This window comes from Pseudophryne corroboree, chromosome 1, assembly GCF_028390025.1.
Source record: "Pseudophryne corroboree isolate aPseCor3 chromosome 1, aPseCor3.hap2, whole genome shotgun sequence".
Taxonomy (NCBI): domain Eukaryota; kingdom Metazoa; phylum Chordata; class Amphibia; order Anura; family Myobatrachidae; genus Pseudophryne; species Pseudophryne corroboree.
In genome coordinates, this window is record NC_086444.1 from 61484671 (window position 1) to 61498566 (window position 13896).

The following is a 13896-nucleotide window of genomic DNA, read 5'->3' on the forward strand; positions in this document are numbered from 1 at the left end:
GCCTATACAGACATAGGACAATATACCCCCAACATGACCTGACCACTGGACATGACCATAATACATCTATTACACCCTGTACAGACATAGGACACTATACCTCCAACATGACCTGACCGCTGGGTATGACCATAATACATCTATTACACCCTATACAGACATAGGACATTACACCCCCAACATGACCTGACTGCTGGGTATGACCATAATACATCTACTACACCCTATACAGATATAGGACATTACACCCCCAACATGACCTGACCACTGGACATGACCATAATACATATATTACACTATATACACCCAGGGACGTCTTAAGGGAAGAGGGTGCCCCCGTGCAGTCTCTGCCTGGGCCCCCTACTCTCCAGCCAGTAGCACAGTGGGACTCTGAGCACTAAGGTCATTAGGGAACCTTAGCGTTGTACCAGAATCCAGTGTGCACTGCAGCAATTTCCAGGCGACTTTCCTACTGTGCTAATAATAGGATATATCCATGTGAAAAATTTATAAAAGTTATGTTTTAAACTATATTTTTTCATACTTAAAACAAAGGGTGCGCCCAAGAAAGAGTCTTCTATTTTCTTTTCCTTGACAGTTATTGACTTTCCTACTGTGCATGCAGAAAACACTGGGACACTACACCATTTTCCTTGTGAGTTTTTACTAGTGATTTTTGCAGCCCTGCTGCCGTCGGTGCGGGACTCCAGAGGGGTAAGTATTCAATAAATGGGTGCAGGATGTGCGGTGTGTGCCCCCCTGGACCCAGGCGCCCATGTGCACTGAACACTTTGCTTCCATTATAGATACGCCGCTGACTACACCCCAACATGACCTGACCCCTGTACATGGGGCCTAATCTCTCAGCTCCCATGTCTCTCCAAACTACTTGAGAAACTTGCGTAAACTTGCCTCATACACTTTCTTAACTCATACAACTTACTGGACCCACATCAATCAGGCTTTTGCTCCCAACACTCCACAGAGACAGCACTGACTAAAGTAGTGAATGATCTGGTCACTGCGAAGTTTAAAAGCCATTACTCACTACTTATTCTTCTAGATCTCTCTGCTGCTTTTGACACTGTTGACCACTCTCTTCTCATACAAACACTGCAATCCCTAGGTCTTCAGGACATGGCCATCTCTTGGTTCCTATCCTACCTATCTAATCGCTCTTTCAGTGTCCGTTTCTCTGAATCCACCTCCTATTCGCTACCTCTTTCAGTTGGAGTACCGCAAGGTTCAGTCTTAGGTCCTCCAACTGAATTAGTTACCTCATCTCTTGGGAAACTAATCAGCTCTTTTGGATTTCAGTATCATCTGTATGCAGATGATACTCAAATCTACCTATCCTCCCCAGATTTGTCTCTATCTGTATTGGGCCGGGTCACTGAATGCCTCTCTGCCGTTTCATCTTGGATGTCATTTCGCCACCTCAAACTTAATATTTCCAAAACAGAGTAAATTATATTTACACCGGCCAATAGCAGTTACCAACCTGATATTTCTATCACTGTTGAGAACTCTACAATCAAGACTACACCACAAGCTCGCTGCCTAGGTGCCATACTTGGCTCAGAACTGTTCTTTGCTCCCCACATTCAATATGTCTCAAAGTCATGTTACATGCATCTAAGAAACATATCCAAAATACGATCATACCTTACACAAGACACTGCTTAAACCCTCATTATTTCCCGCATTGATTATTGCAATAGTCTTCTTACCGGTCTTACTAAGAAGAGACTCTCACCATTACAATCCATTCTGAATGCAGCTGAGAGGCTAATATTCCTTGCTGAACGTTCATTGTCTGCAGACCCACCATGTCAGTCCCTCCATTGGTTACCTGTATTCTACCGTACTCCATATCAAATACTTTCACTCAAACACAAGGCTATTAACCATACTACACCAAAATACATCTCTTCGCTTATATCAAAAAATCTACCAACCCGGCCCCTTCGCTCTTCACAAGATCTGCGTCTCTCATCCACACTCATTACTTGCTCCCATGCACGATTACAGGACTTTCTTTGGGCTGCACCCACTTTGTGGAGTACCCTACCACGTACAATAAGACTCTCCTCTAGTCTTCAAACCTTCAAGCGTTCCCTGAAAACTCACCTCTTCAGACAAGCTTTTCAAATACCAGGACCGCTCACATTACCTTCAAAGCTTTCCTATCCAATTATATCCTCACAGTACAGTCCACACATATCCTCCACATATTTTCTTTCTTCACTCTCCCTTCCTCTTGACCCTGGTTCATCATTACTGTGATGTGACATCATGCAACCCACCAAGAACCTTTACAATCTAGTGGACAACTACAGTATGCAATAGATAGCACCTATCCTTGTGTATCAATGCCGTCAGGGCTATCCTACCTCTATGACTATTTGTTTTTACCCAGTTTTGTATTCTAATTGTGTCCGGTTGTAAAGCGCAATGGAATTTGCCGCGCTATATAAGGAACTATAATAAAATAAATAAATAATTCAGACCCGATCGCTGCAACGGCAGTGATCGCAGTCTCAAGCCTTTTGCCTAGTGCGATCGCAATCGCCTCTGCCTGACCGACAAAGGCGGTCGCGGGGTTAAAACACCGTTGGTAGGATGCGGTCCGGACAATGCAGGCGTGACCGGACCATTGCGGGGGCAGGCCTCGGTGGCTGCGTGACGTCACACGCAGTCGCTGCAACCCAGAACGCGGCGGGTAGCCGCCTGCCAGCGCAGGTAGGGAGCTACTTGGCGGGTGCAAAAGCATTGCCGCCGTGCGATGCTTTCGCACCCATGCAGGGGGGATAGGGCCTGACATGCGGGGCGGACTAGACCTGTGCTTGGTGTCCCCCCACATGTCAAAGAAACTGATCGTAGATGTACTAAATTTAGCACATCTACGATCAGGTCTGAATCACCCCCGTTATCATAATACAAATTCTATTTCACTGTATACAAGCATAGAGCACTACACCCAAACATGACCTGACCAATGCGCATGACCATAATACAGTAATATTACAGACAGACTGTAGGGCACCTTCTTGTGGTTTACTAAAACAAAACACCATGTTTATATCCAAACACTACAAGAGTTATTCATTTGATCTGCAGTTTTCCATAAGAGCCATATGCTGTTTAATAAATGTTCCTGTTTATGTGATGGTGAGAGAAGGGTGTTTACTGAAACCTGCAGCACTGCCGCCCAGATTGACACCTGTCTGACAGCTGAGAAACAAGTCTGCCCTGTGAGAATACCATCTATCACACTTCCTCCGCTATGTGCTAATGAAATTCTTCTAAAAATATCTCATACATGAATCTGATTTTATAAGTGCACAAAGCTGGAAAATAATCACATTCTACATTTCTACTTCAGCTGGGTACTTTGAAGCAATAGTTTAATTTTCACAGTATAATGTTGTTTGATTTTGTTGTATGGGGCACTTTCAAATTGGTATCTGCTGTATAAATAGATTTGTTTATTGGGTACATAGAGGTGAATCCTGGAGTGGGGGTGTGGCCACTTACCGCCTTCCTATTGGTTTGTAAAATTGTGATTACAATCCTGACACACAGACATTAATGAGATGAGTGGGGTGGAGTGAGAGTAACTTACAGCCAATCAGAGCATTAGAATATTAAAAGCAGCACAGAGTATTTAAGTTGAACCAACTACGGCTTAGTCATGTGTAAGAACGTGATGGGCCATGTAACATCTTGCTGCACTGTGCTCAGAGTAGTGGTGTGATTCATACCATGCTGGAAGGTGTTAAACGCGGTATCCGTTCACATGGTCGACCATGTTATGGTCGACCGTCATTAGGTCGACCACTATTGGTCGACATTGACATGGTCGACATGGACACATGGTCGACACATGAAAATGGTCGACACGTGAATGGTCGACACATGAAAAGGTCGACATGAATTTTTTAACCTTTTTTTTCTTTTGGGGAACTTTTCCATACTTTACGATCCACATGGACTACGATTGGAACGGTAAAGTGTGCTGAGCGAAGCGGTAGCGGAGCGAAGGCACCATGCCCGAAGCATGGCGAGCGAAGCGAGCCATGCGAGGGGACGCGGTGCACTAATTGGGGTTCCCAGTCACTTTACGCAAAAAACAACACCAAAAAAAGTTAAAAAACTCATGTCGAACTTTTCATATGTCGACCTTTCATGTGTCGACAATTTTCATGTGTCGACCATGTGTCCACGTCGACCATGTCAATGTCGACCAATAGTGGTCGACCTAATGACTGTTGACCATAACATGGTCGACCATTCATACCGGAACCGTTAAACGCACCCCTATACAAAACACTAGATTGGTCTAGCGCCCAAAAAATGGTAACCATATGGAAATATCAGAGATCTCCTTGACAAAGAGTGGCATTCAGCCAAAATGTGATGGCGGGGAAAGACGCATTTTATCACCTAACAACTCCCTACACAACCGCGATATTCAACGGGACCCAGTGGAGATTCTATAATATGAGGCTGATTGTTCATGGTCATTCATTATTTAATATTCACTTTCTACTAATACTGGTTTAAATATGTGTTATTGTTTTTATAAAAGGGGAATATATGAGATTTGTATCTTCCCGGCTCTTCATTCACCTTTATTCAAATCCTCGGGAATACAACATCTTCCTTTACTGAGGGTAATCCCCAGGGCTGCCATCAGAGGGGTGCTGGGGGCACAGCTGTCCCGGGCCCAGCCTCTCTGACAGAGCATGGAGGGCCCAGGATGCTCACGCAGCCACCTGCCCGCCCGTCGCTGTCCCCGATGTTCTGCCGCTGTCCTCTGACCCTCCAGCAGCTCTGTATTGAAAACTTCCCTCCCAAAATGGCCGCCGCCACAGAGGAGACAGTTATTCAAGATACTAGAGAAGCCCTCTAGTATCTTGAATAACTGTCTTCTCTATGGTGGCGGCCATTTTGTGAGGGACGTTTTCAATACAGCTGCAGGAGGACGGAGGAGAGCAGCAGAACAGCGGGGATGGAGGCGGGCAGGCAGAGGCATCAGCATCCCGGGCCCTACGGACAGCGCACATGTATGTATGCATGCATGTGTGTGTATATAACACACACACACACAGACACATGTTAACTGGTGCTATTCTACAGTGGGGGGGCGCTGCCTATTTTGTCAGTCCCGGGCCCCGCAATTTCTGATGGCAACCCTGGTCATCCCATAGCAATCATTTCACGTTACCAAGGCTAAGTGACGTCCAATAACTGGCGGGGGAGCCGATCTTGGAATTTGGATTTATCAAAGCTTGGGTAGAGATAAAATGGAGAGAGATAAAGTACTATCTAATCCACTTCTAACTGCCTCGTTACAGACTGTGCTTGCAACATGACAGTCAGGAGCTGATTGGTTGTTACTTTATGTCTCGCCACTTTATCGCTCTCCAAGGTTTGATTTAAAAAAAAATCCCATAAATGCTTCACACTGTCTGCAATATAGTGAGTAGATTTTATATGGGACTGACCATTGTTCTTACCGCATCCGATCAATCCTAAGTGGGTATTGTTGTATATATGTGAAATGGTTCATGTACCAAACAAGTCTTTCCGTTTATTACATATGTGATATCGGGTGAATCGTGTTATCAGACACAGCACATACAGCCACGCAGAGGTAAGTTAAAGTCACAGTTATTTAATATAACTAAAAAATGTGTAATTTTGGTTACATTGTAATCACTTTTGCGTTACGAATCCACAAACAAAAGGAAACAAAACTACAAAAAAATCATTTAAAATCCTTAAGGAAAGATCACAATGGGGTCTATTCATGAAGCAATGAAAAGTGTGGAGAAGTGATCCCGTGATCAGCTGCTACATATAATTTTATAGAATGCATTTTATAAATGTTACCTCAACACTGATTGGTTGCCATGGGCAACTTCTCCATTTGCTCACTTCTCCACACTTTTTACTGCTTCATGAATAGACCCATTAATATTTTCAGTGTCCCTTGAGGACATCAGCCGGGTCACGTTCCTTACTCTAACTCTTGCCTTGGACTTACCATCAGACAGGGTCATCAGCGTGTGGTCCTCCGTTGAGACCCCTGGCCCATAGCGGTTGTATGCCAAGACCCTTATGCTGTATTCTGTAAATTTCCGAAGACCTTCCAATCTGTAGGAAAGCCCATCAACCTCAATGATCTGTACATAGAGGAAAAGAGGTTACTCACGTGGTAGTATATAATGCAGCTACTGTAGGTAGTTTCAGCTTCATGTGTAATCCTCATTCATACGGTATACACTGGATGCTGAGCCAACATCAAGGCAGACTAAGTGGTAAATTTACTAAGGTGGGAGATTTTTTTTAAACTGGTGACTGATGTTGCATAGCAACCAATCAGATTCTACTTAACATTTATCTAGCTGCTTCTAGAAGATAATAGATAAAATCTGATTGGTTGCTATGGCCAAGATCACCAGTTCTAAAAAAAACTCCCACCTTAGTAAACTTAGCCCTTGTAGTCTAATATTTTTCTATATTTATTTCAATACAATATATTTAGTTTCATCGTAATATGGTCCATGTAAGGCCTGTTGAGATGCAGACGAAGTATAATGAAATCTTTGTTTACAAATTTACTTTTCATTTCCTGTGCATTTAAGATTTTTCACGGTCTGGATGCCTAAATTTGTTGGCTCGTTGGCTTCCTGACACTCTTATCGGTCTTTAATTGGTGGTTTCCAGTGATGTCTTTGTCGAAGGAAACATAGGTTATTTATTTCCGTTAACCTGGGACACCGCACAGACAGCATCCAAGACTCGTCTCTCTCTGGATCCCAGAGCAACGGAAATAGACATTGCTGTCCTTTCATATTAAGAACTGGCAGGAATGCATTTATTAAAAGTCGCAAGAGACCGCGTACCAGCCAATAGAACACGTTCATGACAAGCAGGAATTCCCGTCAACCATAAATGAGCACGGAACCCAAAAAAAAAAAAAATTAAACTGGAAATAACATTCAATATGTTATATAAAAATAACAGAATAATTTCATTAGAATTCATTTCCAAGATTCTCAGGCACACCGTAGCTGAGTATTTTAGGCAGGTTCTAATGAGATGATTGATAGAACACAAATTGACAACTGGAGGTTCTAGGCTGTCAAATTTAATAGTAAAAATGATTTGAGGAGGACCTGGGAATGTCCCAGCTCTCTCCTGGGCGATTACCATATTGTACGGCTCAGTATTAATATTATAGAACCGAGCATTTTGCTTTTGGGTTTCTTAAATTCAGGTTACACGCTACAGCAATGATCTTTTCCGGTGTTCAGCTCTCCATCCCAAACAATACTCTCTATGCCTCTATTTTCAACGCTCTCCCGACTCGGGCTTGATATTAAACGACTTTGATTTATGACTCTGTAAATGGAACTTAAAAAAACTTTAAAGTGGTTTGTATGGAATATCAATGAGATGCTTTAAACCAAAGGGAGAAAAAAATATTTAAAATGCAGAATTCGTTTCTGTTTCTGATTATTTAGTAGACTTTGAGCCAGAATCACAGGGCCTTTAAAATGTCCAATAAAACTCTAAATGGCATACAAAGTTCATGCCTCTGACCTTACTCAGATTAAAAAGAAAAAGAATACTACAATTACATTTGGCTATGCTTTAGTGTGTCTGCAATAACTTAACAGACTTCTTATTTTGTTTAAAATTAATCTACTAAAAACCCTTGTGATCAAAGGAATTGATGCTGTATTTCCTGAGTATGAGTTAATATGAGTATATTTTACTAAAATGTGACTTGGTTCAAACACTTGATTTTTGGATAGGTGCAGTCTAGTGTGTAACTACCAAAGGTGCAGGCAGTGCAGCTGCTATGGGGCCCAGAGCTGAGAGGGGCCACCTTCCCGTTCACAGTTACATGTGTTATATACAAGGGCATAGCTGCCATAGGTGCAGGGAGTGCAGCTGCTATGGGGCCCAGAGCTGAGAGGGGCCACCTTCCCTGTCACAGTTGCATGTGGTATATACAGGGTGTAGCTACCATAGGTGCAGGGAGTGCAGCTGCTATGGGGCCCAGAGCGCGGGGGGGGTGTGGGGTGGCGGGGGTTTAGAAAATAAACTAGGGATCTACTGTATTATATTGAATATAATTAAAAACTGCTGCAGATGGGTGTCTCGCTAGAAGGACAGGGGCCTCTTCAAAATGTTGCTATGGGGCCCACAAAGTTCTGGCTACGCTCTTGGGTGCTGTATTAACATGGCAGTTGGAAATTCAGTCAACCAACCTCACTTTTCAGTCCCTGTATGACTGATCTTTGTATAATCACATATCATTAATAAACCACAGGTTTATATACAGGTTGTATTTCCTGACAAGGGCATTGCGACAACACGAAGTCTTTGCACGACAAATATGACTCTCAATAAAGGCTTTTTCTTTCTAGTAGTGTTTTCGACTCTGTGAATTAAAATTGGTGCAATTGAATTACAAAATGTGTAAAGTAATTGTTGAAAACTGAACCATGATGTATATATTTTTGATCTTATAGACAAAACGGGCATAGTGTCCAATTTCCCACACGTGAGAAAGGGGGCCAAGGAAAAAGACAGAAATTGTAAAAGTAAGAAACTGCGTGCAGAAACGTTTTCTGCAGATTTCCAGGAGTAAGGAGGGTGGCCAGGTTAGACCCATAAGCAGTCTTCGGGGGCTGAAGGCGGTAGCTTGTTCCATATGTTTCGCTTAAAGAAAAAGAAGAGCAGGACCATAATTGGACATTTGCTCAGTTCTTCCAATACTTCCCCGTAAAAATATTGTTCAGATATTTATCCATCATCATAGAACAAGTCCATTAGCTCCCGTTCTACCTCATTTCTTTCATAATGTTCACGCGTGTTTTAAAGACAAACCATACACCATGTAAGTTCATTTTTCTCTGATTACTTTTTTATGTCCTTCTAGAAGTGTGACCTCCTAATTACTTTAGCCTCAATACGACTAATGATGTAAGAAGTTACATTTCAGTAGTAATTGCTCTGATGGCAAAGGCTGCCTAGTCTAGTAGGATCTCAATGGCTTGTTGTACATACGGCACATATTGTTTAACATCATTAAAGAAGATGATTTTTCGGCGGTGATCACAGTGCTCTAACCTGACCTTCGAAATAAATAAATAAATGATTGTTATTACATATGTAATCAATGCGGTAATATGCCGTCCATTCCAGTGTGCATTAATTTCCTGTGTACGTATGCTGCAGGAGAGTATTTATTTATTACCAGTTTTCTCTTAGGTCCTAGAGGATGCTGGGGACTCCGTAAGGACCATGGGGATAGACGGGCTCCGCAGGAGACATGGTCACTTTAAGAAAAAACTTTAGGTATGGGTGTGCACTGGCTCCTCCCTCTATGCCCCTCCTCCAGACCTCAGTTTACTACTGTGCCCAGAGGAGACTTGGTGCATTACAGGGAGCTCTCCTGAGTTTCTTGATAAGAAAGTATATTTGTTAGGTTTTTTATTTTCAGGGAGCCTGCTGGCAACAGACTCCCTGCATCGAGGGACTGAGGGGAGAGAAGCAGACCTACTTCTTAAGAGTTCAAGGGCTCTGCTTCTTAGGCTACTGGACACCATTAGCTCCAGAGGGAGTCGGAACACAGGTCTCACCCTGGAGTTCGTCCCGGAGCCGCGCCGCCGTCCTCCTCACAGAGCCGGAAGATAGAAGCCAGGTGAGTATGAGGAGAAAGAAGACTTCAAAGGCGGCAGAAGACTTCAGATCTTCACTGAGGTAACGCACAGCGGTAGTGCTGTGCGCCATTGCTCCCACACACCTCACACACGGCAGTCACTGTAAGGGTGCAGGGCGCAGGGGGGGCGACCTGGGAAGAAATATATCCTCATTTTGTGGCAAAAAGAAGTATATACAGCTAGGCACTGTATATATAAAGAGCCCCCGCCAGTTTTTTCATTATATGAGCGGGACCGAAGCCCGCCGCTGAGGGGGCGGGGCTTCTCCCTCAGCACTCACCAGCGCCATTTTCTCCACAGCACAAACTGAGAGAAAGCTCCCCGGACTCTCCCCTGCTTACCACAGTGAAAGAGGGTTTTAAAGAAGGGGGGGGGGGCACATAATTGGGCGCAAATACATGATTACAGCGCTATCTGGGATAAACATACTGTGTTTTTTCCTGGGTCATTAGCGCTGGGTGTGTGCTGGCATGCTCTCTCTCTGTCTCTCCAAAGGGCCTTGTGGGGGAACTGTCTCCAGATAAGAGAATTCCCTGAATGTGAGGTGTGTCGGTACGCGTGTGTCGGCATGTCTGCGGTAGAAGGCTTTCCTAGTGAGGAGGTGGAGCAAATAAATATAGTGTCTCCGTCGGCAACACAGACACCTGACTGGGTGGATATGTGGAATGTGTTAAGTGCTAAAATGTAAATTTATTGCACAAAAAGTTGGACAAAGCTGAGTCCAGAAATTATGCACAGAGTCAGGCTCTGCCTGCCCCTATGTCGCAGGGACTCTCAGGGTCTTAAAAGCGCCCACTATCCAAAATAGTAGACACTAATACCGACACGGATTCTAACTCTAGTGTCGACTACGATGATGCAAAATTATAGCCAAAATTAGCTAAAAGTATTCAATATATGATTATTGAAATAAAGGAGGTTTTGTATATCACAGAGGAACCCCCAGTCCCTGACACATGGGTACACAGGTATAAGGAAAAGAAACCTGAGGTAATAATTACTCCTTCTAATGAGCTGAATGAGTTATTGGAAAATGGGAATCTCCAGACAAGAAACTTCTTATGACGTATCCCTTCCCGATCAAGGACAGGATACGGTGGGAATCCTCCTCAAGGGTAGACAAAAAAAAGGTAGCACTGCCACCCCAAGATATACCCTAAGGGATCCTGCTGATCGCAAGCAGGAGGCTACATTAAAGTCCAGTTACACATACTCTGGTACCTTACTCAGACCGGCGTTAGCGTCGGCTTGGGTTTGTAGCGCTATAGCAGAGTGGACTGATACCTTAACAACAAAATTGGATACCCTGGATAGGGATACCAATTTGTTAACCCTGGGTCAGATTAAAGATGCTGTCTTACATATGAGGGATGCTCAAAGAGACATTGGCCTACCGGGTTCTAAAGTCAACGCTATGTCCATTTCTGCTAGACGAGTCCTATGGACCCGGCAATGGACAGGTGATGCCGACTCAAAAAGGCATATGGGAGGTTTTTACCTCATAAGGGTGAGGAAAGGTTTGGGGACAGTCTCTCGGACCTGGTCTCCACAGCTACGGCAGGTAAATAATTTTTTTTGCCTTTTATTCCCTCACAGCCTAAGAAAGCGCCACATTATCAAATGCAGTCCTTTCGCTCAAATAAAAACAAGAGAGCACGAGGATAATCCTGTCTTGCCAGAGGTAAGGGCAGAGGGAAAAAGCTGCCAGCCACAGCTAGTTCCCAGGAGCAGAAGTCCTCCCCGGCCTCTACAAAATCCACTGCATGACGCTGCGGCTCCGTTGAGAAAGTCCGCCCTAGTGGAGGCACGTCTTCGACTTTTCAGCCACATCTGGGTTCACTCACAGGTGGATCCCGGGACAATAGAAATTGTCTTCCAGGGTTACATGCTGGAATTCGAAGAGGTGCCCCCTCGCCGGTTTTTCAAATCGGCCCTACCAGCTTCTCCCCCAGAGAGGGAGATAGTTTTAAATGCAATTTAAAAATGGTGTCTTCAACAGGTGGTGGTAAAAGCTCCCCTGCTACAACAAGGGAGGGAGTATTACTCAAGTCCCGAAACTGGACGGTTCGGTCAGACCCATTTTAAAAAAATTTAAAATTTTTAACCTATACTTAAAAAGGTTCAAGTTCAAGATGGAATCCCTCAGACCGGTCATCGCCAGCCTAGAAGGGGGGGATTTTATGGTATCCCTGGACATGAAAGATGCACACCTTCATGTTCCCATATATCCACCTCATCAGGCGTACCTGAGATTTGCGGTACAGGATTGTCATTACCAATTTCATTACCAAGGTAATGGCAGAAATGATGGTGCTCCTGCGCAGGCAGGGTGTCACATTTATCCCATACTTGGACGATCTCCTTATAAAGGCGAGATCACGAGAGCAGTTGTTGAACAGCGTGTCACTTTCACTGAAGGTGCTACAGCAACACGGCTGGATTCTCAATATCCCGAAGTCACAGTTAGTGCCTACGACTCCTTTGACCTTCTTAGGCATATTTCTGGATATGGACCAGAAAAGGGTCTATCTTCCGATAGAAAAGGCCCAGGAACTCATGACTCTGGTCAGGGAGAGGGTTTTCCGATGGGACCTACTGGACAAGTGGTCCGGGTCACATCTACAGATTCATCGGTTGATTACCCTGTCCCCCAGGGCCAGGGTGTCTCTCCTGTAGTGACTGCAGAGTGCTCACCTTCTGGAGGGTCGCAGATTCGGCATTCAGGACTGGGTCCTGGTGACCACGGACGCGAGCCTCCGAGGTTGGGAAGCAGTCACTCGAGGAAGAAGATTCCAAGGTCTTTGGTCAAGTCAAAAAAACTTGTCTTCACATCAACGTCCTGGAACTGAGGGCCATATACAATGCCCTTTGTCAAGCGGAGATTTTGCTTCGCGACCTACCGGTTCAGATCCAGTCAGACAATATCACCGCAGTAGCTCATGTAAACCGCCAAGGCTGCACAAGGAGCAGAATGGCAAGGGCGGAAGCCACCAGGATTCTTCGCTGGGCGGAAAATCATGTGGGCGCACTGTCAGCAGTGTTCATTCCGGGAGTGGACAACTGGGAAGCAGACTTCCTCAGATTGAAAGTCAATGGGGCCTGCCCCAGATAGACATGATGGCGTCCTGCATAAAAAACAAAAAACTACAGAAGTGTTGCACCAGGTCAAGAGCCCTCAGGCGGTGGCAGTGGACGCTCTAGTGACACCGTGGGTGTTCCAGTCGGTCTATGTGTTTCCTCCTCTTCCTCTCATCCTCAAGGTGTTGAGAATAATAAGGAAAAGAGGAGTACAGACAATTCTCATTGTTCCAGATTGGCCGCGAAGGGCCTGGTATCCGGATCTACAGGAAATGTGCATAGAAGATCCGTGACGTCTTCCTGTAAGACAGGACCTGTTACAACAGGGGCCCTGTCTGTTACAAGACTTACCGCGGCTGCGTTTGACGGCATGGCGGTTAAACGCCGGACCCTAGCGGAAGAGGGCATTCCGGATGAGGTCATTCCTACTCTGATAAAGGCTAGGAAGGACGTGACAGCTAAACATTATCACCGTATATGGCGAAAGTATGTTTCTTGGTGTGAGGCCAGGAATGCCCCTACGGAAGAATTCCATCTAGGCCGTTTCCTTCACTTCCTACAGACTGGAGTGAATTTGGGCCTAAAATTAGGCTACATTGAGGTTCAGATTTCGGCCCTATCCATTTTCTTTCAGAAGAAAATAGCTTCTCTTCCAAAAGTACAGACTTTTGTGAAAGGAGGGCTGCATATTCAGCCTCCTTTGTACCTTCGGTGGCGCCTTGGGACCTTAACATGGTGTTGAGTTTCCTTAAGTCGCACTGGTTTGAACCACTTGAAACAGTGGAATTAAAATATCTCACGTGGAAAGTGATCATGTGTTAGCCTTGGCCTCGGCTAGGCGAGTATCGGAATTGGCGGCTTTGTCTCATAAAAGCCATATCTGGTTTTCCATATGGATAGAGCAGAATTACGGACCCGTCCTCAATTCTTGCCTAAGGTGATTTCATCTTTTCATATGAACCAACCTATTGTGGTGCCTGTGACTACACGTGACTTGGAGGATTCCGGGTCCCTGGATGTGGTCAGGGTTTTGAAGATTTATGTAGCCTGAACGGCTAGAGTTAGAAAAAAT

At 44.6% G+C, this 13896-nt stretch overlaps 1 protein-coding gene across 3 annotated transcripts in view; it reads right to left on the bottom strand.

Moving 5' to 3' along the window:
* Window positions 1-13896, bottom strand: part of DCC (DCC netrin 1 receptor) — a 1035978-nt gene that overhangs the window by 248975 nt on the left and 773107 nt on the right. For all 3 annotated transcript variants that reach the window (XM_063960065.1, XM_063960057.1, XM_063960048.1), the window contains exon 11: window positions 6053-6191. In XM_063960065.1, coding sequence (XP_063816135.1) covers window positions 6053-6191 — 139 coding nt within the window. The remainder of the gene's footprint in view (window positions 1-6052; window positions 6192-13896) is intronic.